The sequence below is a fragment of the Poecile atricapillus genome, chromosome 1 (genome assembly GCF_030490865.1).
Source record: "Poecile atricapillus isolate bPoeAtr1 chromosome 1, bPoeAtr1.hap1, whole genome shotgun sequence".
In the NCBI taxonomy this organism is placed as follows: Eukaryota; Metazoa; Chordata; class Aves; order Passeriformes; family Paridae; genus Poecile; species Poecile atricapillus.
Genome location: NC_081249.1, coordinates 148321211 through 148348153, shown reverse-complemented (window position 1 = coordinate 148348153; position 26943 = coordinate 148321211). Strand labels below are relative to the sequence as shown.

The 26943-nt window shown below is 37.3% G+C and overlaps 1 protein-coding gene across 3 annotated transcripts in view; it reads left to right on the top strand.

Annotated features, from left to right (window-relative positions):
* RAD51B (RAD51 paralog B) overlaps positions 1-26943 on the top strand; it is a 404600-nt gene that overhangs the window by 52029 nt on the left and 325628 nt on the right. For all 3 annotated transcript variants that reach the window (XM_058847115.1, XM_058847122.1, XM_058847131.1), the window contains exons 6-7: positions 907-1026; positions 2295-2478. In XM_058847115.1, coding sequence (XP_058703098.1) covers positions 907-1026; positions 2295-2478 — 304 coding nt within the window. The remainder of the gene's footprint in view (positions 1-906; positions 1027-2294; positions 2479-26943) is intronic.

Sequence of the window (26943 nt, the reverse complement as noted above, 5' to 3'; positions counted from 1 at the left end):
GTTCAGTGTTTTTCTTACATCATGTTGTTTGTAGCTGTTTCACCTGAATGAATGGATGTTCAGTTGTAGATGCCTTGGCACATGGACTCTCAGTCACTTTGTGACCCAGTGGTTTAACTTTTAATTTTTTATCCCTGTGTTCTAACAAGTTTAATATTTTAATCAGATTTTGTAAGCCCTTTTTATAAATAGGTAATATAAACTAGAAGCTGTTTCAGTGAAAGTCTCCCATCCAAATGACATTGTTTGTGTTTTTAAGGAGATATATCTGTGCAAAGATTTTTACCTTGTCAGGCATATTTTCCATACATGTACTGCTTGCTTAAGTATTTGGAGTTGAACTGGGCTCTGTTCTTTGCAGTCCTGCTTCCATGTTGGTTGGATCTTCTAATGGATCTTCTGTTTCTTACCAGCTTGTTGCATTTCTGTGGTGGCACAAAGCCATGATTTCACTGCAAGATAAAGGTGAAAAGGAGGATGGTTAGAGTTGGAGAGTGGTTTTATTTAAATGAAATTAATATTTAGATAAAACAATTAGAACAGGAAAATTCTTGGTCATTGAGTGGAATCTCTGGTATAAAACTTGAAGAACTTAGTAAGTAAACTTTCCTTCTAAAGGTGATATGCCCTTCCCTTTCTTTGCATACAGACACATGATATCTTTCCCTAGTGTACCACTGACTCAGTATCACTGGAAAGAGAACCTAACTGTTCTCACTTCCACTGTTTCACTCTGATAAAGTATGCTTTTCTTTTTAAAAAGATTTCCAGTCTTAGCTGGTATCTGCTTATGGTTCAGAGCTTTCCTGTGTTTGCTTTCTGAGCAGTTGATACCTTATCTTGCATTATTCTTCTTGCAGTGTTATGCCTTCTGGTTTTTTGTTGGTTTGTTTTTTTTTTTAATAGGTTGATTGAGATGGCAGCGAAGAGATTCCCTGCTTATTTTGACTCAGATGAAAAGCTGCTCTGCATGACCCGTAGCATCCACCTGTACCGAGAGCTCACCTGTTGCAGTGTACTGAAGAGGTATTATTTTCCACAGTTTAAGAAAAGAAGACAATTTTGACTAGATTGTCTATAACAATTATTTTTTTTGTATCAAAGTTTTATGAAGAGTAATTAGTTTGAGACCTTTTCATGTGGATACCAGCATGGTCTCCAACAAAGTAACACTGCTACAGGAAGATTGACATTGCTCATTTCATTTCATAGCATGTGACTAATCCACTTGATAGTTTTTAATTTCTGATAGACCGTTTCTATGTGATCTGATCCTTGTAAGCTTTTAAAGGGGAGTGTTCATGAGACAGGTATTCTCTTGGATTGTGGAGAGACCATAGTATAAGAGTTACATTTTCCATGAAATAGAAGTTTGTTCCTCCAAAGTATTTTACTTCCAGGAAGATGGAGATTCCTCCAGCAGTGGGAGGGAGTTGTTTAGCAGTCACCAGCCTAAGTGCAGTGTTCTATTGTCATGTTGTTACCTAATATTAATTTGTGAACATATGTTGCAATGAAAATTAAGTTTTATTTTACCATCATGTTGTGTGTTTTATGTTAGTGGGGGAATTATTACCAGAATCATTTTTTCTTATAATACAGCTTTATCAGAGAAGACCTAATAGCATATTAAAGAAACGTGGAATAGCTTGAGTTGGAAGAGAGCTTAAAGATCATCTAGTTCCAAACCTCCCATCACAGGCAGGGATACCACCCACTTGGTCAGGTTGTTCAGGGCCCCATCCAACTTGTCATTGAACATTTTCAGGAATGGGGCATCTGCAGCTTCACTGGGCACCTGTGCCAGTGAATAAAGTATTTCTTCTACCAGACTACCCACTGAATAAAATATTTCTTTCTGACTTCTAATCTGAATCTCTCTTCTTTTGATTTAAAGCCATTTCCCCTTTTCCTATCACTATCTGCCCATGTAAAAAGTCACTCTCCCTCTTACTTATAAATCCCCTTGAAGAACTGGAAGACCTCAGTGAGGCACAGTTTCAATGCCCACTTTACTTGCTGTCTGCCGTTCAGGGGTTGTACAGCATATTGTTGCTAGCTAGAGGTCTTCCAAAACCCTCTTGTGGAGAGGTCCTACCCTGGGCCCACTGAGCCTCAGATTCCTTTCCAAATCTATTTAATACATGCAGATGTTAATGGACGGGGTGTGTGAGGAGGGAAAAAGAGGTAATGACTTTAAGCTTATTAAAGGAATATTTATTTTAAAAATTTCAGTGTTATAAAATGGTTCTATTGTGTAAAAAATGCTATCAGTGACTTTTTTTTTTTTTTAGGATTATGTCTTTGGAAGAAGAAGTTATTTCAAAGAAAGTTAAACTTATAATAATTGACTCTGTTGCTTCAGTTGTCAGAAAGGAGTTTGATACAAAACTCCAGGGCAATCTGGCAGAGAGAAGTAACTTTTTGACTAGAGGAGCATCAGTGCTTAAGTATTTGGCAGAGGAGTTCTCAATACCAGTAAGTTCTTCCTCCTTTTCTCAGTTTTTGCCTTGCAGTATCAAGTAGTAGAGATGAAGGAAAATGACAGGAAGACAGAAACCAGACAATGATTCTAGAAGGAATCTTTAAGCAGGTACCAGTTAGAATATAGTTGGGCAGTAGAAGAACAGTAATGGTTCTGCTTAGTGTGTTTCTTCTGTAAGGTTTTTGTTTGTTTTTTAGAATTTCGTAGAAGTTATTTTGTTTTGTTTTGTTAATTTTTGACTTTAAGTAAGAAATTACTAGAATCTCCATATGTCTCTCAGCACTTTGCTTTTTTTTATTGTTTTTTCCTTAAAGCCTATATTTTCTTGCCATTAAATACTGTTTATCCTGATGGTTCCATTGTGCTGTGTTGTCACACTACCTAATGCATACTCTGGGTAGGTGAAGATTTTTTTTTGCCTCTGCTTCTTTTACTTAAGTTAATAGACTCAAGAAGGCCTGTGCTCTGGAACAGTGTAAATTCCTTTTGAAGCTGATAATGTATGCTGATTCCTGCAGAAGGGAAGGTAACAGCTCAGCAAATCCTTGTCTGTAGACTTGCCCATGAAATGCAAAGGAAGATGTGGATGCTCAGTGTAAGGACTGGGTAGACCTGATTGAAAAGTGCTTTAGAATATGTAAACTGTGTATATGTGTGTGTATTTGTGTGTGTGTTCATTATGTGATCCACAAAGGGTCATTTCAAAAGGTATCTTTGAAACTCAACTCTTTCAAGTATTTCCTGGTATGGGTAACCTACTCATTGCTCCAGTGTACGAGAGAAGTTGTGGTAAGAATGTGAGTAAGACTGGAGGGGCCTTTTCACTCTCATGCTCCTGAGGTCACGGAAGCTATCAGAGTAGAAATAGGAAGTGTGGAACTGGCTGAAGTAACTTAGGAGGAATGGATTGCCTTCTCCCAGATGACTTCTAAAGACTTCTGATGGAGAAGATTAAACCCTGCTTAAGTGCCTTTGAAGTTCAAAATGTACAAAAGTTAGCATCTTAGTCAGTGCACCCAGTAATGTTTATAACATCTGTTTATAAAGCCAGGAAAGAATTGTGTGTAAGCATGTACACTCTGGTATTCTGAGACAATATTATGCAGTGTTTTGAGAAAGGGGAGAAGTTTTATGAGAAAATACTGTTTTTCTCTATTTCTCCATTTTCTTCTCCTTTAGACAGCCCCTGCCCTGCCTTCCACCTTCACTGAAATGGTGAAGCTGAGCTGGATTTGAACCTCTGACATTTCAGGCTGCTGTCCTTAGTCAGAGAACAGTTTTGATATGCATGAAAGTCTTAAAATTGGACAGTACGAAGTAGCCTCAGAGTGTGATCTCAATTCTTCTTACATAAACAGAATATAAAGCTCTAACATTTAGAGGTTTCATCATGTTAAAGCTGACATGTTTGCTTTGTGTCATTTTCAGTATCTGGTGTTGAGGTTGTTTCCCACTGTCAACACTTCAGTAAGGAGTTCTGGGATTTTTAGCAGGAACTTGTGCTTTGATTACGGCCTTTGACTTTTTGAATTGGTCTGTGGTATATCTTACCTTTTAAATAAAATCTTTAAAGATCCATGCAATTACATGTTAATACACAAACTGAAAGCTCATATGTTTTTAAAGCAACCATTGATTAGATTTTTCAATTTATTAAATGCAAAACCACTCTTTTAATTTATCAACTTTAACAAGCATTACTTGTTGGTTGGTTCTAGGGTATTTCAAAGATTTATTAAAATTTGTGTTGCAAAATAAACTCTAGTAAGTCCTATTAATTAAGAATTCTAGGAGGGGTTGGGCTAGAGATTTGGGTTCTTGCAAACATGGATTTCTAGGCAAGGCTGTCTGGCTAACATGCAGACTCCAGTGGTGGACATCTGCAAGTGTTGGCACATACTGCAAAATCAATCTGCTGTTCATGTGTAGCATTAACTTCCCTTACAGAGTATCTGAGCTTCTCACTGTGAATAACTATGTTGGCATTGTTTCATACGTTTTTACTTACCTAGAAAATAATAAATATAAATTTGGGACTAAGGACGTTAGTAAGGGTGCAAGGCGATTTAGATCACTAATGAATTGGATACATGAATGTAACATTCATGGCTCAACTAAATGCAACTAAATACTAAGTTGGGGAACAATTAGGGAGACTCAGTCTGAGGCTGATAGGATTTGAACTTGAAGTCAATCCTTTTGGCTTTAGCTAAATGTCTGGTGAAAAACTTTGAGTAGTTGAACAAGGGAATTAGAATTTAGGAGGTATCAGCTATAACTCTTCTTGGAGCAGTTCAAATAGGGTTACGTTTGTGGAAATCCTGTGCTACCATGTTATGCCAGAGTTAAAAGGATTTTAATGCAGTTATTTTCGTTGGCATTATAAACTCTCTGTTTATAATTATTGTTTGTGGTGTCAGGTTATTGAGTTCGATGTGCAAAAGTGGCTAGCAGTCACAGTTTTTACCAAACTCAAGGGGAGCTGTTTCAAACCCAGGTAGCTCTATATGGTATGAAGTCCTTAGAAAAAAAATTGGCCTTGATTATACCAAAACTGGTGGTGGTTGTTCATTAACCTCTCTGCACCTCTATTTTCAGGTTGTAAAATGGGGCAGAACTGTTTAGTGAGAGGATGTTGTGAGGATAGGGTCATTACTAGTAACAAGGACCTTGGACTGAGTCTAGGACAATATATAGATGCTCCTTGGAAAGTAGCAGTTGCCATCCTCAGTTGTAGTAAATGAAAACTTAATTCATGTCTTCAGATGAGAAAAAAATAATAAATGTGTTAATTGAATGGTACCATCTTAGCCACTGAATGAAGCTAATGAAATTGGTTTGTGATTGTCATTTTATGCTTGACTTAATTTTTTGTCATAGGTTTTTTGTTTCTTTTTGTTGTTGTTTGTAAAGTACAAAGAAAAACAAGTTCTTCTTGGTTGCTTTTTTTTTTTTTTTTTTTTAACTTGTGGCCATTAGTAAAGCTTAAGTTGTTTTTCAAAAAGTGAAGTATGATGCTTGACCACTTTTTTTGATCTTTTCTTCCTTGTAACTTAGCAGTAAGCCCAGGTTCATTCTGGGCACTTGAAGTGATGCCAGAACAAGAAGCAGCACAAGGTTTAGATGACTTATGGCTGATTGACAGGTGACCTGGCAGCCATACTGATGACTGAACAGTCTCTGAAGCTTTTGCCTCCATGGGGCACTACATAGCAGTGTCCCTTTTTCCCTTTCTTGCAGAGTTATAACCAAAACATACCTTTTTTCCCCCAGGTTTGGTTGGAACTAGCCAGTCAGATCAAAAGCAGTTCCTGGAAACTGAGAAAGACAGCTTGATTATCAATGAAACTAAATTCCCTTTCTTTTTGAAAAGCAGTGAATATGCAAATCTATACGTAAAATTTACATTACCTGTATCTGTTAATACCTGCACCTTGTAGTTGAGAGCATTTGGATCTGAATATTTTCTCTTAAAATGTGTGTTGATGCTGTCTATTGGATTACATATTTAAATAACAGTAATTAGTCCTATATGCTTCCTGTTGAGCTTCCTGACTTCCTTAGCCTTCTAAAAAAGAAAGTAAGATGTGGCTGGGATTTTCTTTCTTCTCTTCTTCCGTGTTCTCAGGCAACTCTATATTATTTGTAGGTTAAAACTAAAACCTGATGTGACTAGAATTGTTGTTGAGATTTAAATATTTACCCCATAAAATTTGTTTGTAGACTCTGATTTTCTTGTCATTAATACTTCAGAAAATACATGAAGCTGGCTAGACATCTCGGTGAAAAAGTATTCCAGAAGCGACAGCTGAAAAACCAAACTGCTTTAAGCGTTCTTTTAAATGCCAAATTGAGACTGATGATGAAATTTGCTTTGTAAAACCCTAAAGCTAATAAAATTACAGCATTTGCTGTCTTTTATGCTTTTGTCTGGATTATGTTCTTAGATCACTGAATTGAATCTTTGTTATTTATGATCAATACGTTGGTTATTGTTGCCAGCAAATGCATAATAGTATGGTCTGTTCTTTTTTTATTTGTTCTTTCTGAAAATATGAGGTAACTTAGGATGAGCAACTTTAATCTCTCATGTTTAATATTTTTAGAGCAAATGATAGGCAAACCTTATGTAATTATTCTCCACAGCTGTCTATGCTAAATAAATTATCAGTAGTTCGAGAAGCCCACAAGTTCCACAGGTAATGTTTTTCCCCATTTAGAATCAACATGCTCAATTTAAAAACTAAAAATACACTTGATATTTATGATATGAAAACAGATCTGTCATAGTCAATTTTATTTTCACACTCTGATCTCATAGATTTTTTGTTTCAGCGCTTCACAATCACTTATGCATTGTGCTCCTTAAACTTATACCAAACATTTTCATTTACTTTAGGAAGCCAAATATTTAGCTAAATGTATACTTGCTTTCAGGTTGAGTAAGTTTTTTGTCTCAAAATCATTTCATATGGAGAAATTACTTGACATCTGCAGTGCCTTTTCTGCTGTCTTTCATTAAGTGTGTTACTTGTATTGTCTCATCTTCTTGCAGTAAAGTGTCTCAAAACTGAAGTGCTTCTGTTGGTGCAGAGGGAATATTCAAGCTCTTAGGTTTCTTTGTGTTTATAATCAAGTATTCCCATTTGGCCTCATTCTTACTTCTTTTTATTCTGTTTCCACATAAATAGTTGCTTGTCACCTCCTCTGCACTTTAGCAATTGCTGTTCTGATATTTGAAAATACTAGTTTATGGAACACAAAACAAATTGTGAAAGAAAAGATTCCTGAAGAAAAGTTGTTTAGATGCCAGTTCCCTTTGAATTGGAAGTAAAGATGTAAAGAATTTGGTAAAATATGCATAGTTGATTTGTTATATTGTGTAGCAACACTGTATGATGACTTTTCCAAAATTATGGGGATACATTAGACTTTTAGGTTACTTTGTCTATATCGGGACTGTAAAGCTGCTGAAATGCAAACTTGTTTTTTATTCTTTGCTATTAAAAAGTTTGTTTAATACCAGTATTACAGAAACCCTAGTTGAATCATCTTTACAGGTTGTTTAAAACTAGAATAAAACAAACTTTACTTGCAAAACTTAGAGAGCTGGTTCCACTTTGAAGTCTTCTAGAAAGAGAAATCTCTTACAAGTTACGCCACGTTGAATCATGTGTTTCTTTAATGAAGAATGAATGCTATCAGAAGAAAACATTTTGGAACTGAGTTACCAGAATTTAACTAGCCGTATTTAGGCCAGATGTGGTTCTGACTGTTTCTAGTGGTGAGAATTCTGTGGAAAGTATAAGTCCTTTTCTGTTAAGCTGCTGATATTGATGTATGGTGTTATGTCACTCAAATTTTAAGCGTATTTTGGGTTTATGTAGGTATGTGAATTTGAATACTGTTTCCAGCTGCTCATAGAAGCATCTTCCTGTTTCTACATAATCACACTGAACTCCTGGCCATCCATTTGCTCAAGTTTTAAGTAATAATGTAGTTCTCCTTTCAGTCTGGAGCTGCTACTTGTGTTGTTCTTCTCCCTCTCCCCTCATATGAGTAGCTTTCACACTTTTTCCCAGGAAGTTTGTGTATTTCTCTAGGTAGCACCATGAATGTTTTAACAATGTGACTGAACCTGCAGAATTTTATTAAGGTAATTCACCAGGTTCTTGGAGAAGCTGAGTAGTCTCCTGATCAACTCAACAGGATAAAAAGATCCCAGTGTCTTATCCTAATCATACTGTGAACATTATCCACAGAAGCAAAAATATTTAGAGTAATGTAGATATTGCATAGTTTGCTGACTTCATGCTTCTGTGTGCAACAAAGAATCTTTGAGTAGGCCTGCCTTTGTTTTGAGCCATGGAAAACAGTAGTTAACTTGTTTCCTAAGTCAGGAAGATTATTTCCAAAACTAACTTTCTTCTAAAAAAAACCAAAATTCTTGCTCTCTTTGAGATGTTTCACTTCCCCTGCACCAAAATTCATGTTGGTGTAAATGTCCTCATTAAATGGTGAGCTGAACAACATTAGAAAATGACATTTGTGCTAGCTGTATCAGAACTTTTGGGTTCAAACATTCTTTTTTGGTAAAAAGAGGAGCACCTAACCTTGTTCCTTGTGCTTCATCTGTTTAAGTAACAATAGTTTGTGAAATGTGTGGTGAGGCACTGGAACAGGTTGTCCAGAGAAGTTGCAGTGTACCATCCCTGGATGTTTTCAAGGCCAGGTTGGATGAGCAGCCTTATCTAGCAGAAGGTTCTCTGCCCATGGCAGAGGATTTAGAACTAGATTAGCTTTAAGGTCCCTTCCAATCCAAACCATTCTATGATGAGATTTCCTGACATGTTATACTTAGCAGTACTTTCATGCCCAGAACTGAGTCTATAGCTTTGGATTTTTTAATGAAGTATTATAGTGTTAGCCTTTATTTTGTTACAATTGCCTACTTAAAAAGTAAATGTCAGAATTTCACATATATATGAACAGCGCTATTTGCAAAGTGTGATTTAGCATGAATTTTAATTTTTGTTGTTGTTTACTCAGGAAACCAAGATGGCTAAAGGGGACTTACAGAACAGCGTTCTTTCTGTGCCCTTGCTAAAACTTCATAAACTCAGTTTTTATTGGCAGACTGTTTCTGTTTCAATTATTCCTTCACTCCACAGTATTGAGCAAAACCAAATTTTGATAGAAGGAGGTAAATGTGCCTGTTAAGTGTTGTTAGAGTGGTGAAGGTAGATGGCTTTGTCTTCTCGTGTGGTTGCTAAAATTTATCCTCAGAAGGTGCACAGCTTCGTTTTAGTTTACATTTTAACCAGCCATTTTAATTATAACTATCTTCAGTACTGCTGCCATTTGCGTTTTTTTAAATGTGTCTGGAGAATATATGTTCATGCAGTTTATGGCCTGACACTGTTCCTTTTGGACCATCTATACCATAAAATATTTAATACTGCTGAGGAAAAGGAATGAGAAATGGTAGAGCAATATTTCCTGTTTTCATGTGGTGGTGAAGTATAGTGAAGGAGCTAGTTTAAAGTTATATGATACTTGAATTCAGTTTGTTTTTTCTTTTAAAGTATTCCTTTCATTGCTTTTTCCATTTTACAGTGCAAGTGACTTTGCCAAAAGCCATCATTCTACACAATTGCACATATGAAATTATGTAGAAGGAACACACCAGGATTAACATACAGGAGAGGGAGTTGAGAGGAATCATATTTTATTACCAGGTTTATTTTTGATCTGCTATATGATTATGCACAATATTTGCTATAAAGTAGGACAGGCATTTTCTCTGATATCTGCCTTGACTTGGATTTCTGAAAGACTTCTTCCAAAGTAAATAAACAGTTTCTTGTGTATTCTAACCCTCATTGTTACACTTCTCTGGTTTACCTTTAGCTGATTGACATAGTCTTGAAAGTGAGGTGCCCAAAAGTGGACAGTATTCCAGAAGAATCTCTAGCAAAGTTTAGGTATGGAGAAGGATTTCCTCTCATGCCTTGCAGGGCATCCTCATGTTTATGCATCACAACACAGTTTGCTTCCTTTGCAACAGCCTGATACTGTTTACTTACCAATTATTAAAATCTTGGATCTGTATCTGCTGACTTTGTTGCTTAGCTAGTTGCTTCTTCTAATGTTATTTTTCCTGACTTGCCAATATGATTTTGAATTCTAATCTCATGGTTTGCTTGCAGTCTCTTCCCTGCTTACCTTTTTTTCTTCCAAAAAGAAAGCTTTTCTTGCTTTTTGCAAGAAAATGATCATTCATTCTGTTACAGTGTCGCTCTATTTGGAACGGTGAGAAAAACGACACAGACTCTCTTGTGAGTTGAACAGGAGAGTTCTTTCTCTTTAGGTTTATTACTTCAGATTTTCTTTTATAGGCCGATATGTGAAAGTCCAGAAAAGTAAAACTCTTATTGGCTAGTAAACTAACACATCACCATCATTGGTCAGTGGGGTACACCACCCCTCGACCTTCTCTTGCAAGAAAACAAGGAACTGACAAACAGCACCTGCAAGGCTGTTCTCTATCTCTGAGGATTGTTTTAATTCCTCCTTATGATTTCCCAGGCCACTTTCTCCAGGAAGACTGAGAAAGTTAGGCGGCCTGCTATTCCACAGGCACTGTACTCCTTGCTTTATAGTTAACATCTGTATTTCAGATTCTTTCTGTAACTATTGAACAGAATGAGACTTCATGCAGACTGTACCATTTTATTCAATGAGAGACCTTTAAACACTGGTAATTGCTATGTGTCCTTTTACAATAAAATTCACATAGATTAGTCTAGGTTAGAGTTTTATAGAGTTTCAGTAGCATACCTATCTATGATCTTCTACTGCTAAAATAAAAGTACAGTATTTGTATAAAAATACTATTTTTTTTTTTGTGTTGTTTTTGTTTTGTTTTTTCCCTTGCCCTATCTTATTGTTATTCCGTATGTGCTGCAAAAAATGACAGGTAATTGTATTGATGGGCTTTTATGCCTTGTCTTGGGAGTTGGTTTGACAAGATGTACTGTTTTGACTGTATGAAAAACTGCCTGAACCTTTGGGCCAATAATCTATTTGTGACTTTGCAGAGAAGTACTTATGTTTTGAGTATTCAATGCTTTTTGCATTTTTTCTTGTGCTTCTTCCTTGTCCTCTGTTTTTATTTAAACTGTAAGTTCTCTAGGAATATTTCTGTATAATTTATAGCTGAAAGAGATTCTAGTCTTTAGACAGGATAGCAATGTAAAGAACAGTTGGACAGATTGCAAGTTGTTAGAAAAATCTTGATGGGTCTTGAGCTTCTTGTTGAATCTTGAGCTCCTTTATGAGCTCAGTATAGACAAATTAGTGATTTGATTTCCAGATTCTCTAGTGTTAGTTTGCTTTTTGGTTACTCAGCCCCAGGACTTCTGGGAATAATGAGGACCAGCTCTGCAATTGTTACTCCTAAGTAATATTGTACCAGCCCCCTTGAGGCATAAAGGGATGGGGATAAAACAAAATTAGGATTGGGAAATGCATATGTTTTATAATACAAATGTGCCCAGAGATCAAAAGTCAAATTTTATTTTCTTGGAAATTGGGGGTAATAGAAGTGATGGTACAACTTCCCTCTTTGTGTCTACAGGACTGCTTTGTGAGAACATTGCAGTCATGTGGAATTAGGTGTGCTGCTGGACCTGCTTTTTGTTCAAGTTTGGTCTGGAAGCTCCATGATGCAGTCTGCTTGCTGCTGTTACTGCAGAACCTGCTTTTTGCAGTCTGCAAAATTTCCTTCTTTCTACGTGTAGTAACAGACAACCAGACTAAACTATTGCAGCTGATGATCCTGTGCTGCTTTGAAATTAGAAGTATCTAGATTTGCAGGGCAAGTTTTTTAGTCTGCACTTTTTCCTCTACTGTTGAGGCTCTTATGCATTAGAAGAGTTCTTTGTTTTGCTCTGGTTTCCTTACTCTGTTTTGCTTGGAATTGGTATCTATTAGATATAACATAAGGTCTCCTGAGAAACTGCCTTCTGACTTTTCTATAAGATGACTCCATCTTTATTGAGAGCAAGTATGTTTTATATCATTGTTCTCTGAAGTTTCAGCTATATATGTTGATTTTTTCACCCCAGTTTTCTATTTAAAGTAGAAACTCCATCATTTTAATAGGCTTTTAATTATTTTGGAAGAAATTCAGTATAAATTACTCTTTCTAAAATGCATAGTTGTATCTCATTTGAAAATATAGCATTTCTTCTGTAATATAGTAAGTAAACAAAATGAGATTTCAAGGTTTTTATTGAATAGGGCTGAACAGTTTTCTGCAGTTTTGATTAGACAGGAATGAATGAGCTGGTGTTTTTTCTTGGTGAGACTACATCTGAATTTTAGTAATGACAGTATCTCTTTCCAGCTCAATAGTCCTAACATCTGATACTCCAATTTTGAGAAGCTGTATTGCCCACCCCAGCATTAAAATAACTTTGTCTCTAGGTGCCAGTATTTTCCATATGTTATTTTTGTATTTATTGTATCTCCTACTTTTGACCTAGACAAAGAGCACTATTCTCTTCAACAATATCTGAGGTCTTGACTGGATTCTTGGCAGTCCATGGTACTACATTTTTCATTATGTCCTGATTGGCAAGATGAATTCTAATACATGAACTGTTATTTTTCTCATGCAGATGAAACTTAGTTCTTGAAATAAAAAAGTTTTAGAATTGTTTACTGCTTAGATGGTTTTTGTAGCTTCATAAAGATTTCCCCTGGGGAAGAAGGGGGCTTGCTTAAGGCTGCAGGCATATGTTGGTGCTCTAGGTACTTTACTTCTCAAGAACATTAGTTTAAGCAAAATGGCTTCAGATATTGGCAGTCTTTGGAATACCAAACTGAAGTTATTTTCCTGTAAAGCTTATGAACAATGCTAGCAAGCTACAGCTGGGTAACTGGAAGTTCAGTGTAGGATGGCATGTCTTTCTCTGTAAGTCTTAAATTTTTGCATCATCTAAGGTTGGCATATTTTGGGCTTTTATAACTTCCTGTGGTTGCATGGGAGAGCTGTATGTCACAACTCTTTCTGGAGCTAATGAAACAGTCATACCTGGGCAATGAGTACAATGTTTCTCAGGAGGCCTTGGGTATACAACATATGCACAGAACTAGAGGACTGTGTGATAGAGCAGCTATGTTTTATTCTGCTTCTGTGATGTCCCTAAAATGGAGCTAGAAACAAAGAGAGGCTGCTGAAACACTGTGAAGCTTGCTCCTGCTTGTCATATTTTTAAGGAGCAGATTGACAACAGTTAAAGAAATAGGTACTGTAGAGATCCTGTTGGGGTTGGCAGCAACACTGCTGTGTCTCCTTTCTCAGTTGGCTTAAGGGAGTCTCAGAAGAGCCACCACTAGCAATGTGGAAATCCACTGAAGCTGCCATTCTGAAGCTGTCCCTAGGAAAAAAGGCACCAGGTACAAGCTGCAAGCAGAATAAATTATCTGTGCAAATCACAAGTGACATATGGGTAGTTGCTTAGTTGAGCCTGCTTACATAAAGTGTGAGTAATCCAAAATCAAGCGGTGGTCAACAAGTGGCAGAGATTCTTTCTTTCTTTCCTACCTGCCTTGTAATTCATTTCACTGCCACAATTGCAACTGGCTTTTGTTTGCTTATGAGCCTGAACAAGGATGTAAACCAGCTGAAAAAGCAAACCAGGAGAAAAAATGTAGTGGGCAATTGTGCAGCTAATAGGCACTAGTGTAGGCAGAAAGGAGGGGCAGGGGCATGTGATTTCTGGCAGCAGCACAGATTTTGAATGTAAAACTGCATCTTCAGTAAAAAGGATAGCATGAGTAAAAATGCTAGAGGGATTATTACTCAAAATGAGCAAAGAAAAAGCTTGAAATGCTCTTTAAACTTGGAACTGTTCTTGGAAGGCCTGTATAACATACCGTTATTATGATGCTTTGTACTTTGACTGAAGGTGAACCAGTGCCTGGTTGTATACAACCTATCCTTACACTGCTTAAGGCTTTTGTGCACCATTAGGTCTGTGTCCTGGTTTTAATCTGGACATTCTTATTTTTAAATGCACCATAATATGCTGTATTTGGAGTTGTAATATATCCATGCATAATGAATTATAGCTGAGGTCAGAAATTATGCTGAATAGTAGATTTTCCAAGTGCAGTATTTCTTCCTGAGCTAAAATTCAGAATGATATGTATAACAATCCATAAAGTAGCTGGTACGGTTCATAACATGCTTGTGTTCCTTCATTATTAATAGTTTCATATCCATCTGTCAGTATGCTATGGCTAAACTATTACCCAAGGTTTTGCAGCTGCTGTTTTAAGAGTCTGTATAATGTAGTTATCTCCAGCTCCTGTTCTTTGTCTGCTTGTAAGAGGAAATTTTACCGAGAACTTACTAAATTGTCCAAGACTGTAAGTTCAAGTTCAGGTGAAAGTCTGTGATCTTGATTTAACTTACTTGGCATGTGGTACTTTTCTTGTTCTTTTGTTTGGACTACGTTGGTTGCAGCAGTTTGTTTCATCTCATTAGAGGTTCTGTACATAGTTGTTGTAGTCCTGTATCTTGCCTTTCTGTTTTTAGAACATTTTGTGCAAATTGTGGCTGCTGATTTGATCTGAAGATAGACCCTGTAGCAAGGTCTGATTTGAAATAAGTGGGGCTATGGGGTAGTATGTGTGGGGCTTTTTGGCACCCTCTGTTAAAAGCTGGATGGAGATGAATTTGTTTGCAGCAAAGATAGCTATTGGTGTAGAAAGTAGTATATATGTAGATTGCCAAAGTACTTTGTGCTTGATACTGAGCAATTTACTGGAGAATAACAGTTCAGATTATTGCTAAAGCAAAATAGTTTCATACTACTTACTTGGAAATGCAAAGTTCCAGAAGTATTTGTGTGGTCCTCTGTATGTGCATGTGCTTTTTAAAAATCCCAGTGCTGTCAAATGCCAAGTACCACAATTTGTAAATCATAATAGATGCGCACTTTTTTCATTTTTTGGTGCCAAGTAAAATCTGCCAGCATAAATGTGTAACTTCTTCAATTATAAGTAATAATACTTGTGTATATTTAAAAGCTTTTTTTTTTTTTGCTGATATAATGAATAATATAGTGAAATATTTGTCACCTTTTTAAAAACAGTGGTAGGGAAAAAATTGCATTGTGCATACATGGCTGTCCCACCTGCATTTGGTCCAGTCATTCACCTCTGATGGATCTCCTTCCAGTCTGTGGTGGTGGCTGTTGAAATACAACCCAACAAGTTAGTTGTCCATTGCTTCCCAAAGCCTTAAAGTTATTTTTCTGCCGAGGGACACTTATTACCAGCCAATAAATGGTAGTAGACAGGTCTGTTACTAGGACTATATTTCAGTGGCCTTCATGTTTTATTTGTTTGGGTTTTTTTTCTGGTTTTGGAGTGTTCATCAATAGGATTAGGTTGAAAGAATGTCTTCTTTTTGGTTCTTTTAATGCTTGTTTTAACTTTGAGCTCTATTTGCCCTAAAGCACTGCTGTTTTGCAGTTGGCTTTGCAGTCATTCCTTCTGAAGGAATAATTACTAGGAATAATAGTTATGTGTTTCTCCTCTCAAGCCGAACAATCTGTGCAGAAGCCTACACTCCTTAATCGCTGCAGCTGAGTCTTTGGATGGAAGAGGTAAGGTCTGCGTATTGGTAATTATGTCATGGATTATTGGTTGGCACAATTACTTGGCTACTGCCTTTTTTTCATAGAGCCCTCCAAAAATAAGGAGATACTAAACAGAGGGGGTCTGTGAATAGCCAGGAAATGAGAACCTGTATAGAACAACTTAATTTGCTGGTACTGGAGTGCGGTAAACTACTGGAACTCTGTACAATTCACCAACATCCCATACTGGAATCTTTTCTGCCAGTTGGTAAAGCCTTTCACGCAGAGCAACATCCACAAGGTGGTGCCTTTTCATCACTCAAAAGGGAGAGGAACTTTTCTTTACAAAGTTGTGCTGGCTTTCTGCCTGTTGCTTGGCAGAAATGAGAAGTTCAGATACTGAGGTAAGTGTATCCTTTTCTCCCTGAATGTAGAGTGAACTCTATCATCCTCTGTTCTTTCCAGCCTTTGTGGTTGCAAACTGACTGTGATGCTCAGAAGTTCAGAGAAGAGAAAGGTAACAGCTTGGAAATGAAAACTGAGTCATGTTGACTGAACCATGGAAAGTCTTCCTGAAACATTGAAGTTGTACAAATCAGGGAGGATATATGCTGCCAGAATAAAATCACACCTAGAATTGCAACAATTTTTTTGTCAGGCTCAGGTCACCTTGTTGGAACTATGCAGGAGCCTGAAAATGGAAGAATGTGCAGTGATTAGGCAAGTGCCCTGCAGTTTAGGGAGTGGGCAAAGGGGAACTGGCATAACCTTGGCCATTCTTTTGTATGTATTTTATCTTTATAAAGTGAATCCAGTTGAAGATGAGGCAGCTGGAATATGTTTTCAAATATTACCCTCTATTGCAGAATAAGACTTGAGAACAGAACTATTATAAAGAAAGTTTTTCACATGACCTATATGTAATTCCCAGCTGTGAACCCTCTGGCAATAAGCGTGAAATCCAAAACACAGCTGATAGGGAAAAGGGCTGTTGTCAGCTCAGACTGAACACTTGAGTATTCATAGCATGGTGCTTTGACAAACAGAGAGTGGAGTACATCAGAATAATTTGGTTTTGAGATCTGTGCAGGGTCCTCTTTCTAGCTGTGTGCACTTCCAGTTACAGTGGTAATCAGGGCTGAAGGAGAACCAGGTGTGCACCATATTGTACTTCTTTTCTTGCAGAACAGCAAGCCTTCAACCCCTTCCCCCAACCACTCCCTTTGTACCTCTTTGCCAAATTTCCTGCTGTAAATTGGTCTTATGTTTGCCTTTATGTACCTTGTGACCCCTTCAGAATATTTGTGGTATTTTAAACCCTGAATTGTGTGCATGACACAGTGTTTAGTTTGGAAGCAAAGTTTAATCACACATGCTGATTGTCGTGTTTATTTTGGAACCAATAAGTAGGAGGGAACCTTTCATATTTTATTAGTCTGGATGAATTTTCTCTGTTACTTGATAACCATGTATACGTTTGAACTTAAAAAAAGTCGATATTTAAAGGAATGCTGGAACACAGATGGCATTTGAATACAGCCTCTCATCCATTCTGGGGTTGGATTCCATTGGACACCTAAACTTGGGTGTTTGTGGTTCACTGTGGTGACAGTGATAGAGTGGCTATTTTGTTTTTAAAGGATTGTGTATCATTTCTCTCTGTGTGCCAGTGAAGCTGGAGTGGGAGCTCTTCTGGAAAGAGCAACATTAGAGGAAAGTCTTTTTATATTTGTTCCTTCCATCTACTACAAATGAAGGGAGCTGTGTTTGCAGAAGGAGGTTATAGCTCTGAAGCCCTGACCTTATTTTCTTTGCTTCCCACATGTCTGCATTTACAGCAGAATAAGCAAGTATAAAATCAGGATTTGCTACTCCTCCCAACCTGCCATCTACCCCTAACATCGCAGCAGAACTGCTCCCATGGTCTGCAGTTTATAATACATGTGGGGGTAATTCTAGCCCCAAATCTTAACTTTCTTTGCATGCTGAGGGGCTTTGGGAGAAAAAGGAATGAGTTTCCATGAGCCCTCTTTTAACAGGATGTAATGAAGAAGAGTGTAACTTAAAGCTGAGAGGACTCCACCTCCAAACTTTAATGTCGTGTTTCAGGGACACCTGCCTTGAGTATTTTGACTGCTGAAGCAAAGTAATTTTCATGCAAAGTTCTGTACATCATGAAATAGAAGACATAATTAAAGCTGTGTGTTGTGTGAATAACTCCAAGCTGTATTTTTTCCTTTAATATGTTGTGGTTTTCCTTCTATAAGAAGCCTTTTTCCGAGAGAGGTGTTGGAATTCTCCCCTATTAAAGCAGTACACCTAAAAGAAAAGATTTGATAATCGAGGGATTTTTGAGATCCCGTGTGTTTTCTGTTTAAAGCCCTTATGGAGCAAAATGCAGTGTTGTTTTCATGACAGTTATCTGGGGACTCTGGACAAATGCTATTTTTCTGGTGTTTGCTGTGAGTTTTTTCTCCCCCATATCTGAGTTCTTAGATCTTGTGAAAGAAAACAGGAAGTTTTAAGAGCATAATCAAGATGAGAAGAAAACCAGGCTAATTCTTTGTGTTTTTTTTTTTCCTTTGTTCTGTTTTTAATTTAATTGAAAATATGAAGATCTGCTTTAGACCATTATATTAACTTGAATTTCATACTGCAAAGGTGACTGTCTAGTTTTCTGAGCATAGCATGTATTAATCTGCATGGAAGACTGTGCTTGAAGATATGAGATCAAATTTGGCATAAAATTGATGAGTTATTTCTGTATGATGTTTTTGGCACTGTGCTCCATTTCACTTGAGTGCAGACACAGTAGATGGCACTTGAATCACTAATTTTATGGTGTAGGAAAGAAAGCCAAGCTCAGTTACAGAGTTAGCTGTTTGTAGCAATAGCCTCATTTCATTGAAAGAACAGCTTCAAAGATTTGCTGTCAGTTAAATAGTCCTAGGAAAAAAAGGAAACCATGCACAAATTCTTTTCCAGTGCAAGCAGGCCATCTCCAAGCCCTTGAGTTTGTTGAAGTTTTATAAAGAAAACTGGGCAGGAATCATTAATCTGAATCATAAATATATAATGCCAGGTTCCCTTCAGACTTGTTGCTTAGTGTTTAGTTTCGTAATCTGTTGTGTACAGCTTATTCTCTAATAGAAGTTCTTTATTTATTTTTTTCTAGTCATGCTTACTCCCACAGAACATTTGTGATGTGACCTCTGATAGCAGGTGAAAGATAAAAATCTGCTAACAAAGTGGATGTCTAACAATACTGTCTTAATATCAGTTTGAACACCATGTTCCTTACTGTAGAAGTAAGTTTGATAACCAATGCGAAGAATATGTTAGTAGTTTTGCTAATCAAATGTAAACATTTGATTTAGGGTACTGCAAAGTGGTTACCTTATGCTGTATTTGATGATGTACCCTTAGACAGTATGATTTGGTCATTTGTTGATTCTCAACATTAGGTAATGAACTGACAGTCCTCAGAATTGGAGTGGCGGTATGGACTTCTCCGATAATATCCTGTCACTATGATTCAGCACTAAGGTTTATTGCTGAGTTAAGAAGGTTTAGTCAGACTTAGTCCATGATTCATTCTTTGGCCTTTCTGCTGATGCTCTTATAGTACTTATTTTAATGAAAATGCTGTCAGACTTGACCTAGAAATGGGCTTCATTTGTGTTGTCTTCCTATGTTGTTTTATCGCTCTGCCAGTTCCAGGTTTCAGGGTTCATAAAACTGTTTGAAAGCCAAAAATGGCTGTTTATTTACTAGAGGACAGTGTTCTAACTTTATCTTTTATTTTATGTAACTGATGTTTTTAAAATATGTAGAGATCCCAGTGGTGCCTCCAAGGCTTCCAGAAGCTGTGCCATGCCATGTCTCTCTGAGCCCAGTGCCAAATCCCTGCCTTGTAGTGAGGCATAGGACATGTGGTGTGCAGAATTGCCCCTCCCTGGTGATGCTCTCATGGGACCCAAGTCCTTGTGATCAAGGTTGCAGCCCATGGATGGTGTGAGGCTTAGAGCAGCCCCCTGGTGCTCTGGGCTTGTGGCTTCTTGGAGTTGGGTTGCTTGGGAATGCAGGCCAAGTGGGAAAAGCCCCTCTGAAATGTAAGTATGGGGATGCCTGGCAGATCATTCTTATCACACTCTCCCAAACCTGTCATGGCAAGTGCCATGTGCTGACAATGGTGGGAGCAACCACAGGATGGCTAGGAACATGTCTTGTGTCCCATGCCACCACTTGGGACACTATCCTGGGCCTTGAAAAGCAAATGTTAGGGCAACATGGTACTCCAGAAAGAATTGAATCAGACAGTGAACCCTAAAACCACGTCATAGACACTTGGGCCAAAGAACATAGCATTGAGTGGATATAACACTCCCTGTCATGCCTCTGAAAGATGGAACAATGTAATGGACTGTTAAAGACTATACTAAATGGGTGGTGTGGCCTTCAAACACTGGGGTGGGTACACATTTAGCCAAGGCCCCCTGGTTAGTCAACACCAGATCAGCTGCCAGTCAGGCTGGCCCTGCCCAATCAAAATTTTTATGTTCTGTAGAAGCAGATAAAACATGCTGGAGAAGACAGTCTGGGTTGTTCCCACCTCTGTGGGATTGCTTTTGCACAAGGACCTGAGTGCACTTGGTACAGACATTTATGTATGCTCTACCAATGTTTATGTGATTTGTCATTACATTTGGAAAAAAACCCACTGTGTGTTAAGTAGATGTTGCCTGCCACCGAGTTTGAACAGTGTGACTTTGCTAGGAGCTTACATCTTGGTTTATTTTGCCTTCTGTATTTGGCATTGGGTTTCATCTCTCTGTACTGCTCTTTCTGACAGGTTTTGTGGATGTGTACTGGACAGAAACATAAAAATGAATAGAAGAGTGTAGGGAATTTTATTTGAGGGTATAAATTATTATAGCTGTCTACTAGCATGGTGTCTTCATTTCATGATTAGGACACGTTCTCTGATGACATAGCTGAATCTGTTCCTAAGTCAGGATGCTCCATTAAGGTTAAAAAGTAAAATCATTTTAGCAGCTAGTCATGTTTCTTTCCTTCCAAGAAGCCAGCTTTTTCCTCTTTGATTGAGTCTTCCCAGCAGGAGGTGCCTTTTTTCTTTGCCAGTTGGAGAAAACCCACATCCACTTACAAAGTCTGTACTGGAACTTAGAGGCATTTCATTTTAATTCCAGGCAACCATCCCTTTGCTGCTGCCTTTGGAACAGCTCAGCTGTGGAAGAAGTGAGCTAATGTGAAGTACTTAGTGAAGCCCTGAGGTTTATGGTTGGAGTAATTAAGGAGAGGAATTGCACACCCTGTATTTGATTTTTGTTTTAATTAGTCTTCCTTTGATCTAGTAACTCGATTTAAATTTTAAGATTTGAATCAACAACCTGCCACAGTATATTGCTTAATTCCTCTCCTTCTTAGCCTGTGGACCAATGTAGAATATGGTTTATGCTTTCTGTTTTGTATTTTGTTGGGAAAGGTTTTGGCTGTCACTCCTACTTCCTATTTTCTGCTGGGAGTCTTTCTATCTCTCCTGTCTTCTCTTTTCCTCCATTCTCCCCTCTTCTCTCTCAATGACTTTCTTTATCCTCAGATACCTTCACTAGCTTCATGTTCATTTTAGGATGTAGTTGAGAATTGTTTTAGGAATCTGTCTCAGGCATTTTCAAAGACTATCTCCTTCACTGTGAGTTAGTCCCACTGTTTCCATGTGATTTGTGATTTATTGGAAGAGCTGTCGTGGTCGCTGTTGCCAGCTGCTTCCTGCACTTCTCTGCCTTGCTGGATGAACTAGCCAATTTTAGTGCTTACTTGAAAAATATTTTTTTTTACTCCTGCCTTGACATCTGAATTCCCCTTTCCTATGTGAATGTGTTCTATACCTCAGTTTATCATCATGTTTTTGTGATTAGGCACAAGAGAATTTGCACATAGATTTTTCACAATGCATCTGCAACTTGGATGTTGAAGCATGCTAGAAGTCTACTGTGATTGTATTACTGATGAATATTTTTTATCTTCCTAGCAGGTTTTGATTAGTATAGTCTATGGTTGTTGTGCAGGTCCTCTTTGAGGGAAAGAAACTACAAGCTTTAGAAAAAGAATGGCAGTTTAAGTGAGAGGCATCAGGCCAACCATCATTTCTTGAAGAAAAGTCATGAAAACTTTAATATTAACATAAACCAAATAAAACTTCAAGTTTTTGAAGTCTTATCCAAAAAAATTTCCTGCCAAAAAGCTGCTGGGCAAATATGGAAAATAGTATAGGAACCTGGTCTATCTGCTTTAGAAAAATAAAACTTTATATTGACATTACCAAGATTTGAACTTTGCTTCTAGAAACTGGGTATTTTAGAATTCATCTAAGCTATGTTGTTATTAAGCTTTCCTTGTCTCTGAGTGAATGTGTGCCCTTTTACGTTTTATAAACAAGCAGAAAACTTTTGGAGCTTCTGATACAGTTCAGTGTGTAAAAATGCTAATGCATACATGCTGTACTTGTGATCTCTGTTTGGCAACCAATCATTCTTTTATTTTTTTTTTTCCTTCAAGCAAAGGAGACTGTGCTTCTGATTTTTTCCATGATAATTTGCCAGATCAATGATACAGCTACCTATTTTTGAAATTCCTACCACAAGATGTATTCCTGCTAGCTTTTAAACTTTGCCTGTGTTGCGTTTCCTGTTTATTCCTGTTCTTGAGAACCCCCAATGAAGCTGCTTTGTGGCCACTGGAATTGCTAGTAGGTGGATGGAAGGAGACTTCATTAAGCGCTTTGCCTTAGTGGTGAATTTTAGTTAGCTGCTGTTTATTTTACTAGCAGCATTACAAAAATACCTTTTGTGAGTTTCTTTAGTTTTAAAATTGCATTTTGCTTTAATGAAATAGATAGGAGTTGTGTAGGATTTTCTCTCAACTGACATCTAGCTTTCATAATTCTGTATTTACTCTCTGATATTATACATCTTGGCTTTGATAATGATAATGAAAGGCTGAAGCAGATCAAGTCTTAGGTAATTCCATGGCATAGCAGAATATGTTGAAATATATCAGGTAAATTTTTCTCCTTTAAACAATGCAAGTCTTTACAGCCTTTAAGCAAGCAAACAGAACCTAAGGAAGAAGTGGAGACAACCAAATATTCAGTATTTTAAAAATATGAGTATGCACCTTAAATAGTATGACCTTTATATGCTCCTCCTCTTTGATTCAGATAGTGAGAACTTCCTTTGAGAGATATTTTTTCTTGTTGTAGTTACGACAGTTTCCAGTAAAACTGATCTTTCTTGAGATTTTGAAGAGCAGCAATGAAATAAATGATAACTAGCAAGAATTCTGTCTTGTTTTTTTTTAGATTGTATGCCCTATTGTATTTTTCACAAATGCTAGGCCACATTGAATATACCACTAAACTGTTGTGATGTAACAAATGCATTTATTCCAACAGTTCTGATTACTCCAAACTGCTTAAAGTGGGGCTTGTCATTCACATTGAAGCTATTCTTATGATAGTAGCTCCCAACAGCTGGCACTGAGGTGGAACTCTTGAATGTGGTTCCAAATCAAATAAAATCATATTTGAAAAGCTCCAAGATAATTGAAAAATTTTATCTTCACCCATCATGCATATGGAAATTACTGCTTATCATAGACTATTTTAGATTGTTTGCTTGCTAAAGGAATCTCAAAATCCCTACTGCAAGTGATGCTTTGCTGTTGCTTTCAAAGAATTTCAGACTTGCAAATTGTAGGATGTCTTGAAAGGAAGTAAATAATCTTCTTGGGCTCAGGCTTTTTCAGTATCTCTTGTAATTTGAAATAAAAATTATAGTGTGAATGTTGGATATATCATCATAGGTGAATGTCAGAGAATTGAAAAGGGTATGGTTTAAGACAGGATGAAGACTGGGAGTCCTCCCAGTGGTGCAAGAAGTTTGTACTATGCCTTGCTTTATATCTTATCATTCAAGTAAAAGCTGTTTTATAGGTGTATCAGCCTTTCTCAGAAAACTGCATAGAAATGCATCCCCTTAGGCCAGAGATCTTTGAACACAGCGCTGAAGAAGAGGATAAAGTATTCTTGGCTTCTATTCACTCTATTATGACTTGAAATCAGGAAGTAAATATAATAGTCATATGACCAGGTTCAGCCTTGATAAAGGAGTCGGTATTTTGTACTATTGTCTATTCCATCACAGTGGGAGCTTTGAAAAAAGCCTTCATCCAGAAAGTTGTTCCAGATACTCGCCAATCTATTGATTCTGCTCTTACTTACTACAGGGATGGGTGACTGTAATAGTGTGAGTTTTTAGGCATATAACCACAAAACTTTGCAGTCTGTAAGATTTCTATTCACTGTTTCGCTTTCAATCTTGCAGTTGGCCACAGGTGCTTGAAGGACCTACAGTTTCTCTGAGAATGATTTTGACTGTCTCACAAGCTTTCTAGAAGAAAGCACTGAGAGAAGAGGCTTGCAAGCAGAATGTTGGAACTTAAACAGGAGCTTCACCAGAGGCTTTCATTTCTTGGAGAAATAAGAATGGTTGAACAATTAATTATTTCACAAAGATAGAAATGCAGAATTCCGTGACTGCTTGGCTTTTGTGTCCATGTACAATTCTATATGCTAAGCATTAAGTGAAACAAAAAAGCCCACAACCTTGTAAATAAATTCTATTGACACATTGAAAATAGGAAAAGCAAGAAAACACTGACACTGTTTTAGATCTGAGGAGGTTGATGAAGCACTGCATTGTAAGTTAGACATCATTATCCTGATTACTGGATTTTTTTGTTTTTACAGACCTGTAGGACAATATTTTTCTGATAATCTTTAAGTAGAAGTTCATAGTATTGCAAGGGGTGAGTTTATTTCATTATAGGTTTTGAAAAAGTAAGGCTAAGGAATGGTTGCATTGTTCTTTTCCTTTGCCTTGGCCAGAAATTGCTTTGACGTAACCCAAAGTCTGGACTGAGTTCAGAGTAAGTATGGAGATTCAAAAAATGGATGATTTTTCCAAATACAGGGGAAATTCAGATTGTTTGGATAAAGTGATTGATCTCTCTCTTGCATGACATATATAAAGTCCTGTTGCCTCTTTTGGGTCCATTGTGGAAAAAATTAGAAATACAAAATAAAATGTAAACTAATTTAAGGGATGAGCTGTTTCCCCAGTAATTTGTCTGTTCTTGTCCAGTCTTGGAGAGCTATTAACTTAGTTCATTAATATGCTGCAGTGTAGAATTCCATGGACAAGAACACCTCAAAAAAAAAAAAAGACATGAAAGTTTTTTAATAACGTGACGTGGAATTTTGAAAGTTGTGTCAGCAAAACATGTTTTTAAATAATTTGAAGACATTTCATATGAGATCAATAGCTTTTAAAGCCTTCCGTTTTAGAACCAATGCTCAGCTTAATTTAGCTTTCATAGCTTCTCTTAGCACCATGCAAATTAAGTGCAGGGTTTGTTTAATGCACGTAACTGCAGTGGGTTTGGAGAGGACATATTCAGAATTAAGATGAGCAAAATCTTAAACAGCTTTAAACCTATATGAAAGGTATAATTTTAAGATTGAGTGGATGGAAAAGAGACCCTCTTTTGCAGGAATGTTGTGAGTTGATGTGAAGAACCAGGAATTACTCAGTGTTTCCCTTTTCGTGGCATAAAAGATGTGGTGGTGGTGTGGGTTTTGGTGTGTTTTTCTGGAAGGATTGTTTTTTGCCTTGTCCTTATGCTCTTTCCCAGCCCTGGTTCTGTCTGATAGCCATGTTGTTAAAATGCTTTCCTGTTCTTTGCTTTTGCTTGGTCTGGCCACTCTGGAATGAATCCCACACCATTCAACAAAATGTGTTACTTTAGGCCCTGCAATACACTTTCACTTTGTAAGGTGGTATTTTTCACTAGTGATGTTATTTTGGTGGGGAGCTAATTGTCTGTGTGATTTTTTTTATTTTTTTTTTTTAATTAATGAGAGTCCTGTTTTTTTTTTCCCTTAAGAAGTGTATAGTGTCCTTGGATGCATTTGCACTGAGATACAACAGTAGAACTACTGTCTGTGTCAAACAGGTCATGCTTGTTTCTGTCATGCTGGCTTTATCAGCCTGGCATGGGTACCTGAGAGTCATTAAAGGAGCAGCTTTCCTGCTAATGAAAGATGCAGTTGAATAGGTGCTTGTCTTCACTAGGTTATGAGTGCTAGTAACTTGTTGAAGCTAAATGGTAGAAGGAAGCAGATTTTCTCCAGCCATTTGATTTTAGCTGCACATATATGGGCCAGCTTATGCACATACTGTCCGGTTACAGTAGTGCAGTCTGATCTCTAAGGTGGGATGGCAGTCAAATAGTGCACACAAAAATATGACCAGTGATTTGGGCACATCTGCTGATTTCATTAGAAATGCTGTAAGATTGTTGTCCAGTCAGTAAAGTTAGGTTATTAAAGGCTCATCTGAAAGATCTACATATGTTAAGCTCTATTTGCTTCCATTTGCATCCTGACACAGATTGAAACTGTGGTTCCACAGAGTCTAAGTATTTGAAATTTGAGGCAGAGAGATGCAGGTCATTCCTCTGTAGCATTTATTGAATAACAACATATTGCTTGTAAATCTAGCTGGATATTAACTAGTAAATAGAGACAGAATGGAAGACAAAGGGAATGCTTTTTTAAATTTTGAAGTATCATATATTCTTGTTTTGAAATGCTATTGGAGATTTAAGAACAGTAACAAATTAGCATTACATATTCCACCTCACTCTGCCACTTTTTTCATTACCAAGCAGATCTTTTAGTATTTTGTCAAGTGCCCTTAGTCTTTCATATTCAAGACAGACTGGCTGAGTGGAAGGTTTGAGAGGAATAAATAAAGGAGTGGGAAACAAAGCGGGGGGGGGGGTGTATTTACTTGTCAAAGATGTGGAATTTACATATATTAAAGCAGAAGCAGCCTAGGATTAAAACCTAAAGGAATGGCTAAAATGTGCTGCTTTAGGTAGATGCTATTTTTCCTGTGGGCATTTGAATCTGAGTGAGGTTTGTTTTGTAGAGCCAAACATGATTTATCATTTCAACATGCCCAGTGGGCTAAACCTGAAAATGTTTCATAACAAAGATAACCAGTATAAATGGTATATGGATTCTTGATTCATTTGAAGGTGAACCTCAAAGTAAACATCACTGGTTTCCTGAATGCTTAAGTGGTACTTTGCTATGTTTGACTAATGGGTGTTGTGAGTTTGGGAATTTCAAGCAGCAGGATGTATTTCTCAGAA